The sequence below is a fragment of the Nipponia nippon genome, unplaced genomic scaffold (genome assembly GCF_047370975.1).
Source record: "Nipponia nippon isolate SJK-2023a ecotype South Korea unplaced genomic scaffold, ASM4737097v1 scaffold_18, whole genome shotgun sequence".
Taxonomy (NCBI): Eukaryota; Metazoa; Chordata; class Aves; order Pelecaniformes; family Threskiornithidae; genus Nipponia; species Nipponia nippon.
The window spans coordinates 8,508,804-8,533,915 of NW_028262334.1; the positions used below are offsets into that span (position 1 = coordinate 8,508,804).

Below are 25,112 nucleotides of genomic sequence, written 5' to 3' on the forward strand. Positions count from 1 at the left end.
CAGTCTTTTTTAGTATGAAATGGTATCTGCAGAAAATTTTTCTTCCTTAGATTGACCCTATAGAAACAGTTGAAAAAGGGTCCTTTGGCAGGGTGGATGATAAAGTCATTACACGCTGATGAGATGTGAAGTGGCGTTCAGCAGCATTAGTTTAGATAGATGAGCGTGATAAGGTGGGTTCATCCCTATCTCTGGTGATCTGAAAGCTTGGACCTAAACTCTGGGACTTGGATGCCTCTCGGCTGTATCTACTTATCTCCAAGTAGCTTCTGCCAAAATAGATTTGCCATGAAGTCAGTAAAATCCTAAATCGGAAGGTTGTGTTTGGTCTGTCCTTTCTTTCACGACAAACGAAAGTTGATCTTCCAGAGCCCTAAAAAGGAATTAAACTTTTTTCTTGAGAAGTTAACGTGTTCCTGAAAGGAGGCAACTTGGCTCAGTGCTGCGTGGAGCCCTTTTCCCCTTCCAGTCTGGAAAGGCTTCTTTGTTTTCGTGGGACCGTTCCCTGCTCCCAAGAGTAGCACAACGTAGGTGGGTGCCATTCCTGCTGGTGCCTGTCCACTGGCGGAGATGAGAGGATTACTGGACCCATCTGAGCCACCAGAACAGGCATCTCCGAGATGAATATTTTAATTACGTCTCTCCCCAAGGGCGCTGCTTTATGTCTTGCCTTCGGAACAGCACAGAGGGAGGTTGTTGGGTATTTCTTTTCCCACCGTGTGTGTCTGCAAGATCTGTTTTGTAAAAAGCAGCTACAAACCCAAGCAACGGCGAGAGGTTTAAAATTAGACTGCTGTGACTTTAAGAGCGAGAGAAAAAAACTGTTAAGGAAGGAAAATAAAAATCCCACAGCCTGTTGTAGCAGCTGTAGCTTCAGATCGTGTGGAAAATGAAGGCAGATGATTCAATTTGGCCTGTGCCCCGAGTACATTTCCAAATGCTTCTGTGTGTGCGCAAGATAATGAACAAATATATTGAGATGGCACAAGATCAGTCCGAGTTTGCCGCTGCACAAGCCATGGAGCTCCCAGTAGGAGCGCACTAGCTGTGCTGGGTTAATGGGGGTGAGGGTCGGGAAGCCCAGCACCTTTCAGAACAACTTAAGAAAAGAATTTGTCTCCTTTTGCCCCAGGCTCCCCGTGGCACTCAAACGGAGCTTGTGATAAATCGAAGTGTATTTATTAATAATGAGCGGGGGCAGCATGCCCGTGATTTGAAAATAGGTGCGCCAAATAAAAATGTGCTTTCCTCTGACATCGGAAAAGCTTAAGTAAATGGAGAGCAGGCTGATCTATTACGATTAAAAAGCGGGGGCTGAGAGCCAGCGTAGTGGTAATGAAAAAGCCCTTTTAGGGAAGCAAGACCCCATTCTGCCCGTTCATATATTCCTCCACCCCCGCCCCATAGGAAGAAATAGGGAGGGGGAGGTTGGATGGGAGAGGTGAAAAGGCAGCAGCAGTCCAGGATAGCAGAGGTGGACTTTAATGAGAGCTGGAGTTATTACTGGAATGAGTTATGATATTTAATCATGCTACATGATGTCCAACAGCGCAAGGTTCATAATTCTTGGCTCCGAACGCGGCTGGGGACTGTCCATGACCACCTGCAGCATGCAAATTGATCGTGGCCTTACAAACCCTCTGTACCTTACCCCCCGTCGTTCCCTGCCAAGCCAGCCCGGTCTGCAGCGCTGGCCCGCTCCCACGGAGCTGGAAACGGTGTCTTCCTGTTCTCAAACACAAATCTGTAGTTCCTGGTAAAAACTGAACCATAGCTCTTGCAGATAGCTGGGATTGCCTACTGCCAGCTTCCCTCTGCGGTGTGTGGTGGTGTCAGGTGTGTTACTTATCCTGTGGGAGGCTGCGCTGGTCTGGTTTTCAATTGGGTTTAATTAATGCTTTTGGAGAATCCTGTTAACTTCAGTGATGAAATAGGCTCTGCTTGAGTAAAACTTCGTTGCGTATTGAAACGTCTTGGTGAATACACACGGACATGAATGCCTTGCTGACTTAGGATTCGGAGGAGGACAGGATTTGGCCTTTGGAAGAGATAAATTGCCAAATAACTTCAGTCTTCTCCGTGTGCCTTTTTATTCTGTTCTAGCTTAGCTGTCCTGAAGTGACACAGTAGTCAACCCACGTTTAAGAAAAGATTCCCTCCCACCCCCACCAAACCGTAGGAGACGAGGCAGAGGAGCACCTCTCCAAGGCGCTCTCTCACTGAGCTTTGGGCGTTGGGGTTATTTTGAGATTTTTTGTTTCTCGGATGACTCCTAAAATATTTTGAGCGGACCTCAAGGCAATGCAATGCAAACATGTTCAAATTTGGCCCACATATGCTTCTACCTGCTGTCTCCTGAGCTTCTGCTTCGGCTCTGTTACGCTGACTGGAAAACGCCGTCTGGCAGGGCCTGGAGAGGGGCCTTCGCCGCCGTCAAAGCCGAAGATAGCAGCGGGCTGTGTGGGTACGTTCAGACAGGCAAAATCAACGAGCTGGCGAGGGGCTTCCTTCCTAAACACTGCTTGTTAGTGATTTTAATGCTTTTCTGTGACAGTAGTAGGGCAGCTTTATCCAAGTGGAAAGGCAGCTTCTCTCAGACGTCCCTCCCCTTCTCAAGCCTACGTTTAGGTGGGTTATTTGGCCCCTCTACCTGAGGTAACGGTGGCCGGTGTCGCTCGATGTCTGTGTAAGTCTCTGGCAATGTGTTGTATGAGAGGACGTAGTGTGTTTTAAGTACTAATTTGGGGAGTTGCTTGTTTGGGTCTGTGCCGTGCTGAGGCAGCCATGATGCCCCCCGGCTGGGGCTGGGACCCCCACCTCGCCTCTGGCCCACAGAGCCTTTGCAGACTCTCAAAGAGTAATACCCTTTTCAAAGGGAGAGGAATTACTGGCTTTTATAGTAAAGCTCAATCAGGGAACATGGTCAGGAGGAATTTCCGCAACTCAGGCAAAAACACCCAGAGAAAATCACTAGAAATCAAACAGCCAAGCCAGAAGCAACTTTGGGACAGAAGCTTTTGACCAGTTTGCTAATACACAGGTCTGCAGAGAGTGCCTGTGAAACCAATGCATCCATTTAGCAGAACAACTTGTCCTCCTGGTTGGGTCCTGCATGTGGCTCATTAGGGTAATTACTGATGAATTAAGGCAGCTTGGCTCAGCGCTCGGGCTGCGGGTGTGCGGGCTCCCCTGCTGGCAGGCAGCAGGTGTAAATGAACAAGATCTGTCAAAAAGGCTGATGACCCTCTTAATTCACAGCAGCAAACTGGGGACAGAGGTAGTGCAGCAAGTTTAATAATTGATATTTACTTGGAAAGGTTAATGGCAGCAGTGATGCTTCTAATTTGCTTGCCCGTGCAAGACCTTGTCAGGTCAAATTGTCTCAATTTGTTACCGTGGATGAAGGTGTAGTTTTCCTTTAATGAAATTTGGAGAAAAGAAACAGGTCGTGTTGGGAGTCGACTGTAACTCAAGAAAAACAGCAAAAGGCTGGAGTCTGGTAACAGGTTGGGTGAGCCTGTGCTAACTTCAACCAGCTGGCAGTTCAGTCCTTTCGAATAATTCTGGTGAACATTTGCGCTTGGGAAGGCGAAAGGGTTTGGAATGGTGTCATTTATTTTTCCTTTAATTGCAGCTGTCTAGGAGTTGTTTAGGTCAAAAGTGTAATAATTTTGACAGGCTTTGATGTGTTTCCTAGGTGGGAGCGGTAAGGTTATGGATCAGAAATCAGAAAGCTGCAGAATTCAATGGGTATTTCTGTATTGTATTTAGCGAAATTGTAATTCTGTCCTGTAATAGTTAAGTGGTTCCTATTTCAGGGAGAAACAAAGCACCTGCTGTGCCTGGAAGCTTTGCAATTGGCAGGTCAGATACTTTACATCCAAGAGTTTCAGAAGAGCTGGCTGATGACTGGTAACCAGTGGAGCTGGGTTTTGAGTAAGTGTTGGGAGATCCAGATGACGGAAGAAAGCTGGTGTGCCAGTCTTTTCGAAGGCCGTAATTAATGGGGTATTACCATTTGTCCTGTTGGCTTGGCATCAAACCTAGGCAAGATAATGGGATAGCTGAAGTTGTAATTAGTTAATAAAGACCTAAAAAAGAATAAAATAAGTGAATGACAATCATTTTATGTATTTAGAAAAAAAATCTTATAAAATTTACTTAATTATATGTGGGATTAAAAATTTGATGGATAATGGCCACAGTATTGATCAAGTACGGTTAGATTTCTGTGCTTGATGCTATTGGCCTTTTTACTAAGGAAACAGAGAATGTGGATTCAACATGACGAATTTCAAGTGGATTATTTCCTGCTGCTGGTGGTTGCGAACGCGGGCTCACTGTTGGTTGGAAATGCTTCTAGCAGCTCCCAGCAGGGATTACCTCTCATTGCTGTGTTGTTTGAACATTTTGACATAGGAGCAAAGATGAAAAATTGGTCTTGATAAAAGTTTGCAGATGGGCAACATATTGGAAAGGTGGTTTACAATGAATGAGACAGGGCACTGATGCTGAGAGCGGTGGTTGTGTGACAGGGTGGCCGTGAGCAAATTTGTCTTTCTAACACTTTGATGTGGCTCAGTCTGAAAGTCTTATCCTGAGGAAGAAAGTATATTGCTGAGGTATGAGGTGGCAGAAAGGCATGCAGAGTAAGGACTTTAATCAGAAATGTACTGTTGCTTGAGCATGAGCATGATACTTGCTCTGTATTCTTCTAGACGAGCCTATACAGGGCTGTATACTCCAGACTGGATGAGTACTCGAGCTCGTTCTGCATATAGTATCTTGAATATTGTATTAAAATATTAATAGAGTGTGGGGCACTTAGCTGGCAGCGATATCAAACACCCATGGGAGTGTAGTGATCAGCGTGCTCCCGGGGCTCAGGTTTCGGTGCCCGCATTGTGGCAGCGTGCCCACCGAGCACGGTTCCCTGTGCCGCAGCAGCAGGGCTGCTTGAACGCGCTGGGGTTATATCGGAGCACCACGAGCAAACCCTGGTAGCTACTGAGACTGCAGTGAAATAGGACAGAAAGAAACAAGGGGATTTTATTGCCATTAGAAGTACCAATTTGTACAAGCCGACATTTTAAATAGTGTAATTTAAATGGAACCAAACTGATATGAATAGAACCTATTAATAAATTAAACACTTCTTTCCACCCAATATTTCACAAGGGAATTAGTAGAATAATTTGTTAGTAAATGAGCCCAGGAATGAAGCTGTGAATGACATATCTATCCTATCCTTCTCCTCCCACTGTAACACTCTTAGCAGATGTAAGCGAAAGTTGCTGCGATTGCAAACGCTGGCACCTCTTGCTTACGTACAAACACAAGCAAAACTTTTAAGTGGAGGAAGAAGGATGATTTAGCGCTTAGAGAAACAGCCTTGGCCATAAGAGTTAATCGTACTCTACTTCCGATTTTGTGCGTTATCTCAAGCGAGTTGTTTCAGGCCAGTATCCGTCACGGTATTTAGGCACCTGGCCATCCTGCCGGTACCGACCTCTCCATGCAGTCACTGGGGGTGGCCCCAAGGCACGTCTCTGGACTAGGGACTGGAGACCTGGCCGTTGGGTCGGCAATAGCCCGGCAGCAAGCAGCAGTACTGAAACGCCAGCATCACAGTTGAGGTTTGCTGGTAGCAAAGAGCGAAGGGGGTTTGTCTGTCCACTTCCCTCTCGCGTCGGGCCCTAGGACTTTGGCACAGCCTTGCTTGCTTCCAGGAATGCTAAAAGCACCCCTTCCCTCACATGTTAGCGAAAGGAAATACGGACACACGTGGTCAAGCACAACTTCAGAGAAGCCCCATGCGTTCAAAAGCATCCCGTCCGTGGTGCCGTGGGCCTAGGAGTGAAACATTGACTAAACCGCTGTCGGCAACCTCGGGAACAGGTGGCAGAGCAGTGCTTGAAAATGTCCTTTCTCCCCCTCCTTCTTCTCCCTCTAGATGAAGGTCCCTACAAGCAGAAGTGGCAGAAATAGCGAGGAAGACAGCATCAGGGAGGCTACAAGCTCTCAGCGGAGCAGCTCAAGGGACCGTCTCAGTGATGTAAGTACCATTCAGGAGAAAGCATTGCTTCATTGCAGCAATTCCCGCTGCTGACATGGCTTTTCATAAATCTTGCTGAACAAATGTTGGCATCCAGAGGTCACTGTGTAATAACTTTTTTTTATGTCATGATTGAGTGTTATGGCATAAGTGGTTGAGCTGCCTTGCAAACACTATAATCATGGTGCAAATAATATGATAAGCGAAAGATCAGAGATGGGAAAACAAAATGGAATTGTTATTCCTCGGGGAAGAATGGCTTGATGTTTTGTTTTGTTTTCTTAAAGAAGTTGTGTTAAAAAGCCTTTTACAGTATCTTTGGGCTTAGCTATGGCACGTAATCACGTAGTTTGGGTGCAAAGTCAGTTCATCTAATTTTATGCTTCCTGCCTCCAAGATATGAAAGGTTTTGGGGGGAAAGCTATCTTTCTCTCAGGAAATTCTATGGTACGTTGAGTGAAATGTTATGATAAAACAAAAGCAAACGGTGCCTTAGTGTGTAAACACACAAATGGGCTTTTGAGTCACCAAGAAATCAATGGCAGTGCTGGGATAATTTTATATGAAGGCTTTTTGTGTTAGCAATTAGCATTTCGCCTTCATTAAAACGTGATTTTTTACTAATTAGGACCTTTCCCGTTAGGAGAGATTTAAATGAAGAACAATAATCAAACGCTGGCACGAGCATGTCTGAAATATTAAATTTGCCATTTCAATGGCAAGCCACAGAAATCCCAGAGCGAGTGGTTTTCATGTTGAGTTCTATTAATGTAAAATATGCTTCATAACTAAAACCTGTCACAGAAAAAGGCTCACACCAGCTAAATTCAATTGGACAGTTAATTTAGCTTTAAAATTGAAAACACTACCTCCGCTTCAGGATGCAAGAGGAAGGGGGGGGGGAAAGCCTTTGATAAGTGTAATGTATTTGCTATTAAGGCTTTCAGAGCCCATTCTACAGGAGGAGAAGGGAGAAAAAGGGGAAAAAATGGCTCCCACAAATGTGTTTAAAAGCTGAAAGTATTTATTAAAAATGTCAGCAGAAAAGTGCTTTTGGCAGATTAAAGCGGGATTCAGCTTGACAGCTCTGACAGGGAAATGTGACGGGGGAAAATTCTCTCTACATGTTTGGAGTGTGCATGGGGCGCTGTAAACAGCCGACACAGTGGGAGGAAGAGAAAAATAACGTGTCCTGTGATCTGCTTCCAGGATTGCGAACCCACGCGCCATGGTGGGGAAGGCTGGCAGGGAGGGGCCCTCTGGACAAATCCCCTTGCTGCGGGGCGTCTTTGACTGTGTTATTAGTCAATAATGATCGTAATTTTATATACACATATATTCATGCGATTCTCTCCTTCCCCTCCCCTTGGCCACTCTTGACAGGTATGCGAGCAGGGGCGCCTGGTAGCATTGCTGTACCATAACGTGGGGCCGCGGGAGAGGCATAACATATTCAGACTTAGCGATTAGCTTAGGTCAAAGCGTTAAGTGGTCTTGGAGACTTCTCTTGTTAAGCCAATGCACTTGCAGTTTTTTCTCCTCCTTTCCCTTTGCCCCCAAAGTTGCAGGCTGAGCCTGCAGGAATTGAGCCTGAGTGCCTAATTCCTGCAGAATCTTCAAAGCTACTTCAGCAGCCAGTGAAATTCAGTGGGAAATAGGCCCTCCGTTCTTTTTTCGTCAACGGGGACATTTGGGCAGTGCCTGAAGGCCGGGGCACACTTCAGAGCTTTGCTGAAGCTGCTCTTGTGACCTGACGACCCATTGCAAATGAGAATTTTTCAAATTAGTAATTAAACAGTTTGAAAAGTAAGGTTCATGAATCACAGAATGCTCTTCGTTCGTTATTTGACGAGTGCAATTTAGCTTTAATTACGTATAACGCTTCCTTGCGTAGTAGTAAATGTTGTGTAGTCTATTTAGTGACTGTCAGAAAGTCTTAGAAAGTCCCGCAGGAGCAATCGGATGGTTTTCCCCATTTGCGTGCAAAGGAACAAGGCGCAGACTTTTTCTTTTGTAGAGAGGGAGCGGGGAAGGGGAGAGAAGCAGACGACATGCTACTGAGTGCCGATTCCGGCAGGATTTTCTGTCCAGCCGTGCCTGGTCCCTGCATGGCTCTGAAGCTGTACTTCCCAGTGTGCTGTTTGAATAGATGGTGTGCAGCTGAGCTGATGCAACCCCTGACATGTGGCACTGAGGGTTAAGAAGCCATGGGGCAGTAAGGACGTAAAGGGAAGGCAGGGACGGTTTTTCCTTGTGCTTAGCAGTTACAAATGGAGGCTCTAGCACATGGCTGTGCTGGGGGCGGCCGCCTGTCCTTGCAGACGGATGCTCTGCGGCAAGAGGCACCTGGGCTGTTTCTCGCTCTCCCCGAGTAGCTCTCCTGCTGTTTCTTGGTGCATTTGGCCTTCAGGACTGTTTTTCATGCTGCCTTTCCCTCCCATCTCTTTCCCCATTAACTTGGGTGAACAATGGAGTAAATGAGGCAGGAGGTGGCAGGTTTGGCTGCTGCATGGCAGCACACAGCAGGTGTGGTGGGAAATACGTGTCTGAAAGCGTCAGCTACAGCATTCCGTGTTGCCACCTTCGGAGCGCTGGAGTCCTCCCTCCGGCTGCATTGTCGGTCTCCATTTAGAAGGCACTATTATGAACAGCTTAGCTCCTCTGTGCGATTTGTTTCTTGAAGTGACTTGTTCAATGGGATGCTAGCGAGTTGTTCTTTATTTACATTAATGCATGTCATTAGTCTCTAATGGACCATGAAGTCAAGAGGTGGCCTGGTCTGTCGTGAAATAATTGCACTGTAAAGAAAACTGAAGCAAATGATGGATCACGTCTTGCCCGCACACAAGCACACACACAGAGCCATCGGTCCGTCCACAGCGAAACCCAGAGTGTTTTGCTGTTTCTTTGCCGCAATGGAACTTCTGTGGGGAGAGAGTGCTACAACTTCATAGTGAGACAGCGATTGTCTGTCTTGTATAGGACGTCTTTCCAGACATTACACCGAGTGCCATTTATTATGGGTCATTGGGGAAAAAAATGCTTATTATGATCTAGTGAAATCATCTCTGGCTACAGAGCTTTGATTTGTTGAGGCTGGTCTCTTCTTTGGGATGATGAAACTTCGGAGCAGAAAAACAGAGAAGTTTTAGCCCAGGTTTGCACAGCAGATGGTGTAGTGTGGGGGAGAGGGGCTGGGAATTTGCCACTTGTTTATGTTCCCAGTGTTGCTGTAAAATTCCCTTAAAATCTGCTACAGAGCTGACATCCCTATTACACATGTGCTCTCAGGTCTTCTACAACCAACACAGAGTCAACAGCCTGTTTCCAAAATGGGATTTTCCTCTGCTGTCTTTCATAGTGAGGTAATTGGAAGTTGCCAGAGAATTAAGAGCCAGATCAGCCATATTGCTATTTTGTTGTGTTGACCCAAGTAAAAGTGGAAGGCTTGGGCATTTTGTTTTGGTTTTTCCCCATGTTCCATAATTGTCCTAATCTTTTCTGATGTCCTGAACAGTCCAAAAATCCACACAGAGCCTTGTATAAAGGCTTTAAAAAAGGTTTTTATCTTTTTCTTGACCCATCAGCTTAAGAACTGCCTGCTTTTTAATGGATTTTCTCCCTCACTAAATTGAATGGATCGTCCCTCATTATCATTTAAATAGAAGCCTCACTCCCTGTGAACATGGAAAATTTGAATGTGGTAGTAGAGCTGTGATAATTTGAAATATTCGGAAGGTGGGGGCAAGGAGGGGGAGCGGGCGGCAGAGTGCAGAATTGCTGAATGTAATTGTCATGGATTCTCAATTTTGTTGCCACAAGATGGGAAAATAGACTAATAATTGTCTTCCAACCCTAGTAGAATAGTTGCCCTAGTTAGCTGAAGCTAACACTCTAATTGTCATGGGGGCACAGAGATGAATGAGGATGTATGCAGGGCACAGCCAGGGCTAAATTGAGTGATATACTAAGGCAAAGAGCAAATTGGCAATTATTGGCCCAGCTGAAAAGGTTGGCAGGTGTGCTGCTTTCTCACGAGCCCTTAGGGGGAAATTGGAAATATAAAATATCGACCATAAATACTCGCTGATTAGGAAATATGTTGCAAGAGGTGCTGGCCACTTAAGAGTCAAAACTCTCCTTTTCAAGGGATTGGCTTCAGCTGTCCATAAAACCAGCAAGCGCTGCTACTAGGTTGTTCAGAGCTTTTCCTCTCATCCCCCATCCCCCAGGCTCTTTCCCAATTTTCCATCATCCTATCCTCATATGTTTGTTTGTTTTTCTTTAAACATAATAACTGAACAGCAGTCTTTTAGGAAACGCAGAGATTTTCCTCTCTCTAAATGTTCTTTGATAAGCGTTTAGCATATTGTATAGACTAGATATAAAATTCTCGCTCTGGTAGATGAATACAAAATAACTTCTGTGATTTCTAATTCAAAGAGTTCACTGTGATTTGCTTTTCTTTGTGTGCCATCACAGGCACTATCTCCCCCTTCCCTCCTACTTTCTGTACCACGCTTCCCCTCCTGGGGCAAAGGGATTAAAGCAGCAGCAGGGTACAAAGCTGCAGGTCTGTTACGTGTGCCTCAGGCTGGAGTACCTTGCCAGAAGCATGATCAAATGAGCCTCTGAAGTGAGAACTGGACCACAGTCGCACCACAGGTCCATATTTATCCACTTTGCAAACTTTGGCACATGTGGGACGCCTGGTCTTGGCTCCGGGCAGGGTGGTGGTGGGACAGCAGAGCTTGGCGTGTCTCAGGCCAAGAACACCTCGGTGCCATGGTCAGGGATGTTACTGAGTGCGTTGCAGGAGTTTTTTGGAAGGCCTGGGATAGCAACATGTGAACTGCAAACTCTTTGTGGCACACGCTGTCCGTCGTTCCCCATGTATAACACACTAGAATCTGATCCCCAGTTTGAAGAGTGGTATTAAGAGCATTGTAGAGCTTAGCGAAATAAAGGTAGCAACAGGATAGTTTTAAGACCTCCTCCTTAAACTGTGAGTCTTGGGACACTGGTTTGAATATACATGCAAGCATTATGAAACCTTTCAAGTCACGTTCTTATGGAGGCAAAAATTCATGTCCCTTCAGCATGCTATCTACTTTCATCTTTGTGTCCCTCAAAATACCAAACGCTTGCATGAAAACCGCTGCAGCAGAAGTTAGGAGCAAAGTTGTAATGATTTGCATGAAGCTTCAGGTAGTGAAGCATAGCTAGGAAGAAAGCAAGCCTGGAGGAGGTTTTGTGAAGTTGGCTGAGGGGTGGTGGTTTAATGGGAGCCGCACTCGTGCATGTTCCGTGCATTTTGGAAATGTGAGGTCTTTTCATAGTGTTCTTGGCTTACTGGATGCAGTTCGTTCGTTCCTGGTCGGCAGCCGTCTTTCCTTCTACTGTCTATAGCGGTCAGCTGCAGTAATCTAAGGGTCTTGGCTGGAAGCTGTTCTGTAGCTTATCAAGCCGGTTACAGATGTTTAGAACTTGTGTAGGTTGATACCGTACTGAACTGGTTTTGCAGTATTTCCAAGCATAACCCCTTTTGTTTATCCAACATAACATAATAAAATAAGTGAATTAAAGAAGGAACACATTCAAGTTTTGCGTGACATCCAGAATCATTCGTCATGTATCGTGGTTATCTTGTCAGGCCCTGGTTTCTAATCTAAGTGAACATCAGATGCACCCCATGACCTTTGCCAAGTTGATTGAATTTATGGGATTAACAGACAGGAGTGTGACTATGGAAATTAATTGCATTAAGAGACTCCATGTTAAGGTTTGGGATATCTTCTGCCCTTGGCTGTTTTTGCCCTCCTCCCCACTTACTCCTCTCATTCCAAGAAACTTGAGTTTTATAAGAGACTGGCTTGGAGAGGAAATACTAGATTTCTCCAGTACTCAAAGCTGAACCAATATTCTGTTGTTCTGTAAAGACCAAGTGGACGGGTAAACATGCATGCGTCCTTGTGCCTCACTCCTATCTGACTGCAGAATTGGGGTAACCATGAAATAGTGGAAGACGGGTACAGCTGTGGTGAGTTTTCATGCTGGACAAATGCTGTAAAACGTAACTAAAGATTAGTTCTCTCCATATTATTGATTAACCTTGCTGAGTGCTAATCAACCAAATCAGGCTTGCGGCATCATGCCGTATGATAAGTTTGGGCCTGTGATACGTCAAGGCAAGATTAGGCACTAAATAGGAGCTGGGAAGTCTGCCTCAGTTCCCTCCTCTGCTGGGGACTCCTTGGGTGGCACGGGGCAGGTCTGAGTCTTTCTCTGCCTCAGTTTCCACACTAAGATGGGGCTGGCATTACTAATAGTGCTAGGAGGCTCTTTTTGAGGGACTGTCCTGTGCCCACATGTCCTCTTTGCCCAAAACAGCTATTTCCGCAGCTGACTTGGAGGTACTTGATACGCTTCTGGTTTCAGCCAACAAAAGTGGTGCATTTCAGAAAAGCTGGAATGAACTCTTGACATTTCTGAAATATGTTAATTTAGGTCTGTTAGGCAAAGAGGAGGGAAGTGAATACTAAGAACAAGAGCTAATTTTGTGGTCGTGCTGCCATCACCTGCTTTTATCTAATCCCGTTAGAGTTAGTTCATATATCAAGGATACAAAAGATCCAAGTTGAAACCTGCCTGACCCATTGAGAGCGGGGAATTGGCTTCAGGTGCCCTATTACCTTGATTATTACTGGATTTTAAACCTCTTCCTACTGTCTTGCTAGTTCAGTAAATAACCCAATGGCTTTATGAAAATGAACAGAAGGTGTCTTGATTTCTTTTGCATCGTGAGAACAAGCATGGAAGGCCATGCTTTTATTTATACAAGGGAAATAACTTTTCCTGTCAATTTAATAGACGATCTTGGAAAACCTACTGAAAGTTATTTGTGAGATTTTGTCATTTTCTTTTCTAAATTGCAATCGTGGTGTTTATCAGAAGAAAGGAAGAAATCTTTTAAATAAAATTGCAGATTGCAGTGTAACTCAAACTCTCAAGGACATCACTGGGGGGATAGTAGAGTCTTTCAACAGTGAAATTTTGTCTTTGCTGCCAGAAAGGTGTATGTTTTTATATCCAGTGTAATTAAAACAAGAGCTATCCCAGGGTAGAAATAATTCACTCTGTGACATAACTGAAATGTCGTCTGTGCTGTCTGGTTTTGTTTTTAACCTTGGGCTTAAAAGGAACCAAAAATCTTTAGTTGTAAAAGAGCACATCATCTGCAAAATATTATAAGCCATTTATCTTTATGTACAAGTGCCATCTAGCACTGTAGTTCCACTTGCGTGTCATTAAATGCACAGACCACACTCATTTTGCCCCTAACTAGGAACAGTCTCCCTTAGAAACCCAGGGTATTCCAGACAGTGCTGGAAGAGGCGTGAGAGGCACAAAAGCCGGTGCTCAAGCCAGGCAGAGAGGGGCTCTGCACTCCCGCGGGTCTGCTCGGGATTGCTTCACGCACCAGCTGCAGCCAACGGCAGCAGCCCCCGCAAGCGCAGTGGCTTCGCCAGCGGGCTGGCAGAGCATGCCCGCTGGCCCCTGCGTGCTCGGGGCGGGCAGCACATGGGCTGTGTGGGCACGTCGCTCTCCCCATCTCCCACTTCTTCTGCGGTGCTGGGTTTTGCAGATGTGAAGGCTTTCGGAAGGGGATGACATGGTAGCTGTTCCTGCATCTGGCTGCAGAGAGTTGGCCAGGTGAGGTCACGATCTTCTGGCTTTGAATTGCGTGTTTGGCTGCATCTTTCCTGCCTGCGATGCTTTCTTCAGACAGCGTTTGTAGGCCAGAACTGAGCCTGCTTGGGTGCCGGGGTTGAAGCAGTAAGAGCTGGTTTGGGTTTTGGTCTCAGATGAACCAAAGCTGCCAGGCAGGTGCTGTGCTGGTCGGTGCAGTGCTAACATGAATGTGGCTAGCTGGCCACTGCGGTGACCATCGTACCCTGCTGCTTCAGGTGCCTTCAGACAAGGAGAAAATTGACCAAAATAGCAAATAGACTATTTTGAGAACAAGAATTTTATGCCAGCCCTCCATGTAAGTGCTCCTATCCTGTAGATAAGAGCCTCCGTAAGTCATTCCAGCTGAAGATTTGCCCCAGTAACTGCTCTTGCCAGACAAGCACTCATTCATAGTCAAAGGAGGTTTCTTCAACTTTGGGTAGATGCCAAGTTAAACTTCCACTAAGATTTCTTATATTTGCAGCCTCGATTGATTACTTTTCTCATTATTTGATCTTGATATAGAGACATATGGATTGAGCTACGTTTATATGAACCCCCAAAGATTTTTTGCTTTAGGAACACCCATCACAGTTGCACGCAAACTGTTCTGCTCTGGCACTCGTAGCTGATATTAGCTGGGGCTTTCAAAGATTCTACATGTGGCAGTTGGTATGGATCCTCCTAAAGAGCCCGCAGTGTTCCCACCTAACCAAGAAAGCAATAGCGGTTTGTTAGATGTGCAGAAAAATGCATGCAGACAGCTCTGGAGAGTGTGGGACATGGCTGTGCACAAAGCTAATTGTTGGAAAGGATTTTATGAGTTGAATCCAAAGTATTCACCAGTTACTAACATTATACATGCAATAAAAATTCGGGGGGGGGGGGGGGGGGGGGGGGGAATGTTTCCCCCCCCCGATTTCCAGGCAATTTGATGTTAAAACTTGTAAGGGAGGAAGAAGTTCTTAGATGTGAAAAATGCCAGAGTAAATTGCCATTCAGTTTTAATTATTTCTGATGTAACACTTCATTCAGCAACTGTTTTTATTGTTTTCTACTCAGTGGTTTTAAATCAGTGGTCTGCAGATTCCTGGGGTTCTTGGACAGCTTGGGATGCCTGAAAGTTATCTAAGAAAAGCAGGTCTGTTGTTAGCGCGTTCGAGTTTGTTCTCCAAGGGTCTGCTCCATCCCAGGAAAATACTTCGGGCGTGCACAAGACTCAAAGATTGAAAATAACTGTTAAAGTGAAAATGCTCTGGGAGGCTCCTTCCCTAGAGAGAAGCTTCTAATGAAACCTATTGTTTCTGGGTTTCGTTATTATTTCCAATTTATTAGCCCTTGTCAATCTTTGTTAAATCCGAGTTGATGGGGGGGGGGCGGTGTGAGAACTGCCACCCTTTCTCCTTTCCTCCTCCCGCCTCTCCAAGCAGGTAATTTGCCCTCTCCTCATTTCTATGCGTGCTTTAGGTGAACTGCCTGATCAAGGTATCCAAAGTGTCAGAACAGATAATTGTGTTTAGCTGTTCAACATACTTATGTAGCTAGCAGGATATTGTTATTAACCTTTTTTCTAGACAAGGCAGAATTCCATGAGTTGTTTGGGTTTTTGTGGGGTTTTTTTGGTTGGTTTGTTTGTTTTTTTAAGTATTTCGAGGGAGGGATAGGTTTGTCTTAGTTTCTCAAAAACAGAGATAAGTGCTACTGCCCTTCATTTCACCAGCCTGTAGCTTTATTTCAGGGCAGTTGATATTAAAGAGGTTTATAAATAAGTCTCTACTTTTTGTAGTGTTTGAAGGCAGAGGCCAAATCAAGGTGCAATATGCAAAAGGCGGAAAGTTAAAACGCTGTTAGCGGCTATCTCGGACTCCCCTGTGAAAGCTGTCCTTTTCCTGCAGAGCAGAGGTCTCCTGAGCTACAGCAGGACAGAGGTGCAGGCGTTGCGTGCCAGGGATGGGGACTGGCACCCAGTCACACGTTGGCTGCAGACCCTGTGCGTGAGGCTGGGGAAAAGCTGTGCCACGGCTTGCCTTCCGTCTGGCACCCTGGTTCCTGTGGAGCTGGTGGGAGCGTTCATGGGGAGCCCTCCTGCCTCCATAGCACACTCACTTAATTGCAGGGCTTTGCTATTGTCTCTTCTTCACTTTGGAAACTTTCCTTCACGGGCACTTGGCTGGCAAATCGCTTCTCTGGTGTCTAGGGCAGTTGCAAGACAGTGGCACAGAGCGTGCGTGGGCAGACCGACAAGACAATCGAGTCTTCCATTGAGTGCAGTGGTCTGGAAAGGTTTCTGCGTCTATCTAGGTATCTTCTGATCAAAAAGTTTGCAAACTGGTAGCGCAAAGGAGCTGTTATCTTACTGGTGGAAAATTACAAGTGTTTGCAGTAGCCCGCCATCAGTTTGCATCAATCTCTTTGGGGGTATTGTGCTGTTGTGGTGATTTAGTAACACGATAACTTCTGGCACTGCTGCAAAAAGACAAACAATCCTCAAGATCAGCCTGCAACAATTCGGTATTTTTGTTCAGGCTTTGGTACCCACTAGAACATCAGTCTTGGAAACGGGACTGCTAAGACTCCCTGAATCTTGTTTAATAAAATCACGTAGCGAGGGCATCGTGATTGTAAATCACACTTGGAAATCGGCCTGCGGAGTACTTGCTGGGTCATGTGGTGTCATATGCCACCACTGTTCCCGGCTTCTTTTTAATTTCCGAAAAGAAGGCATATAGCAGCAGCTGGAGATAGAGGTGGAATTCATTTAGCTGCTTGAATAAAGCCACTGCCAGCAAAAAACAGCAGCTCAACAGTCTTGGGTCGTAGAGAGGGAAAAGGGATCCAAGTGACGGGAGATGGTGTAATGAAAAGGAAAAGAACCAAATGATTTGGCAGCGTGTGAAAGAGGTAAGGATGTGGTAGAGAAAGGAGCAGGAAGAGCTGAAATGAAGAGCAGGAGTAAACAATGTAATTTAACTTACTCAAAAGGGACAGAATGCTTATTAAAGCTCTGAGAGATGATAAATTAGTGCTTTGCTGCTATTGTTGTTTCAGATAGAGTTGTCCTATGGTAATGCTGCAGCAATGAAGGCTGGAGGCTCACGAATTCATAGAGGGGAATGGAAAGTGGGATATATGGTTACCTGGTTGAAAACGGGAGCTGGTGAGGCAAAATGTGCAGCCCTGATTCAGGAGAGCGTCCTCACGCACGCGTGCTGTTCCTCGGAAGCTGCCGTTACATACTGAAGAGGGACGGTTCAAAATGCGTACTCTGCTGCTCTGAAGACGTACCCCACGCTGACAGCTTTTGCCTTAGTCGGGAGGTGCTGTCGAAGCCCTGCTCTAGCTTATGAAACCCTTGTCTGAAATAGCCCCGGAGCCCTCACCTGGAAATGCTCTTTTGCTGTTACTCCTGTGGCAGCACGCAGAATGTCAGAAGATTATTTGAGGCGCTCTGGTTGTGAAGTTTTCCCCTAAGGAATACTGGGCTGGGGGAGGGAATCGCAAAATGATTCTTATCTTACATTACACAGAATCTCTTGCATTACTTACTGTGGCATATTGTTTCCTCCCACAGAGTTCTGCTCAATCGCTTTCAGGAAGAGGCTACTCCGTAAGTCATTTTACAGCTAATTCTTTCACTTCTGTTGATGTTGATTGCAGAGGTTTACAGTACCTATTGCATATCCACTGACATGAAAGAAATGCAGAACATAAAAGATAGGGTTAGAGGACAGGACTGTCGTGCACCTGGCAGGGGAGAGCCCTGACATGTGAGAGCGCATTAAGAGTCTGGGGGCGTCTTCAATTTAATTTTATACTTATAGGGAGGAGTGTTTTTGTTGTTGTTTTATAGTGGATTTCAGCTAGATAGTCACCTCCTGAGAATTAAAAGACATGAGTGGGGAGAGTTTTCAACACTGGTGGGAGATGCTTCCCTCCTCTCCTCCCCTCCATACAGGTTTTCATTTGTGCATTAAATACAAGAGTCAAAGACAAAATTACTCCATTTTAAGAAGAATTGTGACCCTCATCAGTGTGAAGAAAAAAAGTCAATATTCTCTTATGTACAAGCTCCGAGTTACAAAACAAGCTCCCTTTTTCTCAGCGGAGGGTGTTGCTGGTGTTTTCTTCACAGGAGTGCCATAGGTACCAGTGTTCTGGGGCTGGTGTTACAGGGCCAGCGCACGACTACATGTGTATGCAATGTAACAGTGATGTTTAATTGACCATTTCTGTTCCCATGTGCCTTATTTGTATGTGCAATAATGACATTTCTTCATGTAGAGGTGGTATAATTATTTGTTTATTTTGGGTACCTTTGCTGCTCAGCTGTCCAAAAAGGCAGGCACCTGGACCTTATTGTGTATATTAATAAGGAAATGGGAGAGGGCGTGAGTGGCTTAGCGGTGTCAACATGGCAATTCCTGGAATCGCATTCTATCTGACTCTCATAACAAATGTATGGTGTGTAGATATCCGTTATGATACCCTAGTTGTTCAGCCAGCAAGTAACGTATACCCTCAGTGCTAGTGCAAAGGTTGTAGATGAAGGCATATGCTAATCCTGTATGCAAACCTGAACAAGAATGTCTCAGTCCAGCTAACAATTCCTGCCGACACTTATTGACGATAATTGCTGTTTTCACGACCTCTGCCATGACAAAGTTTTGCCTTCTAGGTGAATGGTCCCAAACTCCATTTCTAACCAAGAGCTATAACTGCTCACTTTTCATAGACCAGAACAAGGGTGGATTTTATGTACTTCAGGAAGTTGATGTGGAGACCCGGTACACATTTTTTTGCGATAATCACATGAATGATTTTCTTCCAGTAATTTATGTTGTATGTTTAGAGTTGTATGATGGAACCTGTGAGCCCCTACCCACTGCTGTGCGCACAGAGGAAAACTGCTAGGCAGTGCAGAATTTATGGTCTGATTTCATAGCGACGCTGTCGCGTGCTGTCATACACGTCGTCGGAAATTCATAATACAAGACTAAGCACATTTTAATCATAAAGCCATTACAAAATAACATATGACTTGAAAAGTCCTATGGTTTTAATGAAATAATGTCACAAATTTTTAGACAGTAATGACACGTCTCCTAAGTATCCTCCTGTCTAAATCTTTCCAGCATCCCAGGTAAGTATCATTACTTAATTCACTGAGTTATGAGGAATGTTTGCTCTAGAACCAGTTGAGCGCTGCTTCCCAAACACATAAACAGTTGGATTCACCTAAGCTCCGAAAGGCAGATGCTGTATCTTCTATTTGTCTGTAAAATGCCATGCATGCCTGTGGCACCACATAAATAATAATGAATCATCTTCACAGATTTTACGACTGAGGGCATGGTTTGGGAATTAAACAATTTCCCACTGGCTATAACATAGGTTGCGAAATCTTAATGGAAAAAGAATTCTTTTTAGAGTCTCAAGGCCAATAAATCATAGGACTGTTTTCCTCCATTGCTGGCTTTTAAGAAATTTACTTTTGTCTCTCAGAGAAATGATTTTGAGAAAACTTCTAGCTCCTTCTCTGTGCATGTGTGGGGACAAGGTTCTTTTATTTAGCCAACCCGTAACTTCTCAAGGGAGGTAAGAGCTTTCTGCGTGCCAAGGCAGTATTTTGAGATCATGAGTAGTTTGAGCTGGAGTTGCTTTTCCTTATGGGTTGTCATTTTCCCTATTAAACTGCCTTCTGCCTCACCACGTACCAGCTGTTGAGGCTGACCGTTTCCCTTAAGACTCGGATGCTGCTCTAAATTGATTTAGCATAAGGCAGAGACCATCACTTCCGACACTGCCAGACCTCACTGGTCCAAACCTGTGCTGGAAGCTGATTCTCCCAGGTGGCAGAGATGTTCAAAGCACCGGTTCAAGACGACTGGCCCCAAACCAGGGGTTGTCCATAATATCTTGTAACAGTTTTCATTTTCTCATGAAAGCAGGTGGATATGAAACACTAAGTCAGTATTTTGGCTCTGCCCCTGTTTACATCAAATAGGTTGTTTGCCAGGCAAGGTGAACTAGTGCTAGCAGGAGGCACGATGGAGACACCGTTCTGGTATTGAGTGCTCCTCCTGATATCGGTGCACGGCTTGTTCTGTGGAAGACTGTCACTTGCACAATGATGATACGTATCGTTACTCGGTGAAGTTCTTGTATTGGGTTTCGTAAGCAGCTGTTTAAATACCACAAACTATTTTTTGTGTGTTCATTTTTAGTTAGCTCGTTTCAAATCTGCACGCTTCACTATTCAGTTGCTTCAGCTGTCCTTGCAGAGATGTTTGCTTTCAGAAACATTTGTAGAAAATGCACATTTTAAGGAAACGTGCATTTGCAGAAAGAGGACTTAAAACCTGTAGTAGTAATCTTGTATGGAAAATTCCAATCCAAGGTGCATCTCATCCAGCTGGGCCGCAGAGAGAAGGCAAGCCAGGCCTGTCTGTGCAGTGAGAGCAGGCTAATGTTGAAAACCTCAGCAAACCGCTCGTATGTAAGGTGCAGACTCTGGAGCTGGAGTTAGGAAGAAAACTGAAGGCAAGTGTCTAAATAATAACTCCTGAGCGTTGAATATTCCAACAACTTCATTGACTTCAGCCTTCCCATGGAGCATTAAGTGTCTAAATAAGGACCGTGCTTGAAATAACTCTGAAATTCTGGTCTCGTTGCAGTTACCAAATGACCTCTGGTTAACTTCAGCTGCACCTAGATGTAATTTCTACACTTGGAAACTGTAGCCTCAAAAACAGCATTAACAGTGACTCGGCACATAGTTTCACAGTCTATCTGTAGATATCACAGGCAAAATTTCTAAAAAATCTATTGCCCAAAATAAAGTTTCGAATGGCGTTTACTTTTACTTGGATGAGACCTATCTGTGTGTGGACTGTTTCTGCAAGCTCCTTATCTCATCAGTAGCATGTGTTTCATATCCTTATCTTATTAAATGTATACTTCCGCTGTGCTGAGAAATAGAATGCCAGTTTGTTTATGGAGGTTAATATCTTATTCCCTTTATGACTTGATGGTTACCTACGTGTGATAAACTACTCTAGTCATTTGTCACACTTCCTGCACACAAAAATGAGATTAGTGATTTTAGTCAGAAAGGTCTGTCTGTCCTCTGAGCAGACAAAACAGATTTTCTTTTTGGTAACAGGATGAGAGGCCTGTCTACCTGAAAATGCACTGATTTGTTAAAAAATATGCAGAGTTAGAAATTAGCTGTATGTTGAGGTTTCTGTGTATCACTGAAGTTGCCCGGTGGACCATTTTGCAAGTCTATTTCTGATAGTTAAGTCAATTTAGGACCTAACATAGTTACAAAGTAGTTACAATGAACATAAGAGCAATACATACAGTTTGTTATTAATAGCTAAAAAGTTGCGATTGTTTGTAACATTGAGCACGTCCTATAAACAAACCCAAGCCACAGTTGAGCTTGACTCGGTTTTGTAGAGAGCACGGAAAAGGATAGAACTGGGAATATGTGGTAGCTTAAAAAAATAAACAAAAACCTCTTCCAATAAATTATGTAGTTTATTTATAGAGCATCTGTGCAGCTGTTCCTCTTCTGAAATGAAAGGGGCTAAACTGTGGGAGACTTGAAAGCATATGGCAAATGGATAGCCAGTGAACCAACCTGTCTGAGTGTACCTTGGAACAAAAGTACAGGAGGACAAGATGTCTGTTTGCTTTTATTTGTTCTTGGAAGGTTGTGGGGTTTTGTTTGGTTTTTTTTAATAAAAACAGTAACATACCCTTGGCAACAGCAGCAGCTGATTTTTATTCTGAGCTTCTGTAAAATATCAAAGTCTTTGCAGCCTAGTCAAATCCCTGGCAGCTCATCAAATTCTGTTGATTTTACATCTTCCTTGTTGAGCGCCGGAAACCAGCGTCTCAGATAACTTAGACTGCAGCTCATGGATAGGAAAAAACGTGCAAAACACCATAAGGCTTGCAGAGACGCTTGGGTCATCCAGAGTCAGCTCCGTGCTATCTGCAGCCTTCCTTCCTTCTACTTGGTGACGTAGCCTGAGATTGATTACGTCATTACCCAGATGAAGCTGGAACCTGAGGTGGTACAGGCAAGCACTGGGTAGGCGTTGAGCACCCTGAGCCCTGCTGCACTCTCTGCCTGTACCCCAGTCTGCTCCTTCCTGACTGTTTCTCTCAAATTATACTGTTGATTTTTGGAACTGGCTTTCCAGTTGCTGGTGATGATCTTTACAGCCTTCCAGGACCCCTCTCCTGTGCTGTGCACTTGATGTGGCTGTACGGTGGGCTGTTGCCCAGCACAGCGGCCCATGACCACCCTGCCCTGCTCAGATCTTTTTAGCTCATACCCGTGGGCACACTTGCCAGGACAGCAAGTACTGAGCTGTAATTCACCTGATTTGCAGCATGGAGGTAGTGTCCAGACCAAGGAGCTCAGTGGGAAGGAGGACAGATGAACGACTGCAAAGTGCTAGGTAATAACCAGCCTAGGAACTGCTGAGTCTTTGCAGGTTTATATACCCTCGTATATCCTGTAAAGTTCTTTTCGTGGCCTGTTTTAGTTTTGTGCCAGCTCAGTGCGGTTCTGTGAAACCCTGAAACAGATGGTCCCCGCTAAGGAGGCTGTTCCCATGCCAGAAATCCTCGGTGCGTGCACAGGCGGGTTCACTGTTTCAGTGTAATGGTTACAGAAGCTTGCTGAAGATCACGCCAGCAGCGTTCCCCTGATCCGCTCTGTGCTTCAGGGATGCTCTTGTGCTCTTAGGCTGGGGACCAAATTGTCAGACTTGGAAAAGCACCTTCAACAGCATCTTTTCTGTACAGAGCTCAACTCAGTACCACTTCCTACATGGAGCATGGTCCAAGACCCCAGGTGATGGTTATATACCTCGCCATCTTTGAGATTGCCATGGAGATACTGATGTCCTGAGAAGGATAAATTTCTACCTAAAGATCAACAGAATTATTGCTATGAAGCACATAATACTTCTGGTTGGGAATTCTTGAGTGTGTTTCAGCTCACGGGTGTGGAAGCATGCTCGGTGACCAGGGGCAAACTTGCATTGTAACTAATGGGGGTTTCTCCACCTGCCGATCTGGCATACACTAATGAAAAATCTCTCCTCTGTAGGTGGCTAGCACTTCTTAGTTGGGCTGGAAAATTCATTGTATTTTAGGACCTCTGATAAATTAACATTTTTCTTTGCCAAAAATCAATATTGGAAACAGGGCTCTTGTTAGGAATCTAAAACTCCTTGAGCTGGAGCCAAAGTTAAATGATAAAAGTGAATTTAATATGTATTTCCTGCAATAGTGTGCCTGTGGGCTGGCAACATGAGCAAGACTTTCTGGACAAGATTTATGAATAGGGGAGTAATAATTCTAAAATCAGTATCAATCTCGTTTTGCCATGATGCCAAGTATAAAAGAGGGACTATAATTGTCTTTTTCTTCTGGACAAGAAAAATAATGGCAGATAGGTCCCCTTCAGGTGGAGCAATACTCTGTCTTCTTTGAAGACAGATACTCCGTTAGAAAGAGAAAAGGGGACTATAATAGTGATGTGGCCTGTTAGAGCAATGACAGCAGAAAGGATTAAAAAAAATAGAAAAATAATAATATATAAGAGAAACATAAAGAATTTTGAAAGGAGTTCTCCCTCTAAGACAGCAGGCATTTTAGAGAGCCAGGAATATAGTGGTGGGTGTCAATCCAAAGCATTTAACTTCTGCTGGTTTTCTTTTCACGTGTTTCTAAATAGCCTCACTTTAGAAGAACTATCCCCATGTTCGAATTCACCTGGACAAGCTGAGTTCACTGAATAAATAAAGAGTGTTTGCTCTGAGTGCCGCGTGGGATGGAGCCAGGTTGCTGTAAGCCAGCCGAGGAGCTGGCCCCTTGACTCCGGCGGCTGTCCCGTAAGCCATGAGCTCCAATGCTATTCAGTAATTAGTGCGTATATTATTCCAGATCCGTGGGAGCTCTTGAGGGTTTTTGAAATGTCCCATGAAAAGCATAAGCAGAAGTACAAACATAAGTAAACTACATACTTCAGCTTTACGAATACTGAAGTCCATGAACTTCCTTACAACAAGTTTTCCTTTAGAAGTTCCCTTTTCTGAAAGTCTGTTTCTTCTTAGATGACCTCTGCTTTTAATTAGGATGAAAAGTCCCATAAATTTTCCCTCATCTCCACAGCCATAAGTAAGCACAAAGGGCCTTCTCTGGCAGAATTTCACTCTGCCTGAACCAGTGGCCTTGGCAGAGGGGCTGCTAAGGAGGCTCCCGGCACAGCTGTACCGGCAGCGGTGCCCCTTTGTCCCTGCGGCCGGAGCGGGATGGGATGATGCTGATTTCCATAAACCCCCAGCTGCAGGGGAGGTGCAGCCAGCTGACACCACGAGCCCTGGCGAGCCCCTTGAGGGACGGGGCATATGACTTCTGTGTGATTTTTGCCCACATTTTTAATCTCCTCTGCCACTGCCCTCAGCTCAGCTTGGGGCGGTAGTGGGGAACAGATCTCTAATCTGACTAGAAAGGCACTATTGTTAAACAGACACATCCCCCGAAATTCCCAGTGCTCCTTGGCTTTTGGGGTAGGATAACCTCGCTGTCACTGGTCTTGCATGCTAAAATGAAGAGTTGTCCTAAATCCGTCTTGAATTCACCAGCCTGGAAAGGATTACATCCTGCTGAAGAGGAAAGGCAAAGGATTTTGAGAATATCTGGTCTTTATTTCTGGGCCTTTTTGATTAAGGCTGTCCTGCGGCAGTTGTGTCATGTATGCTGTAGCTTTCTTTGTGTAACAGGGCAAGGTATTTGCTTGTCTGTCTCAGCTGTTTTCACGTTGTTATTTGCTCTCATGGCTGTCTTTCCTTACAATCCATTGCCTTGTTTTAACTTTATTTCCTTTCCTTTCCCATACCAAAACCAACAAAAAGATGATTAAAACAGATGGTTGATTAGAATCAGGGCTACTTACCTGATGAGCACAGTGAACAGGAGTTAAGTGTGGGGCTTCTTGGGGGGTTTGCTTTTGATTTTCCTTTAATTCTCTAATAGTCTTGTGCAGCGAGAACTGGCGGTGCTAGGGCTTTATACCTGGAGAAGGGGTTAAAAGAGCCCATTTCTGAGGGCTGCGGGAGCGCACCAGTTTGTGGCACTGGATGCTGCGGTAGATTCCTCAGAGGAGATTCACGGGGGGGGGGGGGGGGACCGGGGTTCACGCTCACTTGTTTTGTCTCATCTCTCAATATGCCCTTGCAGAAACCTGCCCCAAAACCACGGAGTGTAAGGGGAGCAGCAGAGGAAATAACAGTGCCGCTAA

The 25,112-nt window shown here is 44.9% G+C and overlaps 1 protein-coding gene across 17 annotated transcripts in view; it reads left to right on the forward strand.

Moving 5' to 3' along the window:
• Nucleotides 1-25,112, forward strand: part of FBRSL1 (fibrosin like 1) — a 551,682-nt gene that overhangs the window by 238,127 nt on the left and 288,443 nt on the right. For 15 of the 17 annotated variants that reach the window (XM_087754449.1, XM_087754457.1, XM_087754465.1 and 12 more), the window contains exons 3-4: nt 5,954-6,055; nt 17,358-17,393. In XM_087754449.1, coding sequence (XP_087610575.1) covers nt 5,954-6,055; nt 17,358-17,393 — 138 coding nt within the window. The remainder of the gene's footprint in view (nt 1-5,953; nt 6,056-17,357; nt 17,394-25,112) is intronic. The other 2 variants (XM_087754455.1, XM_087754458.1) reach the window with 1 other exon arrangement.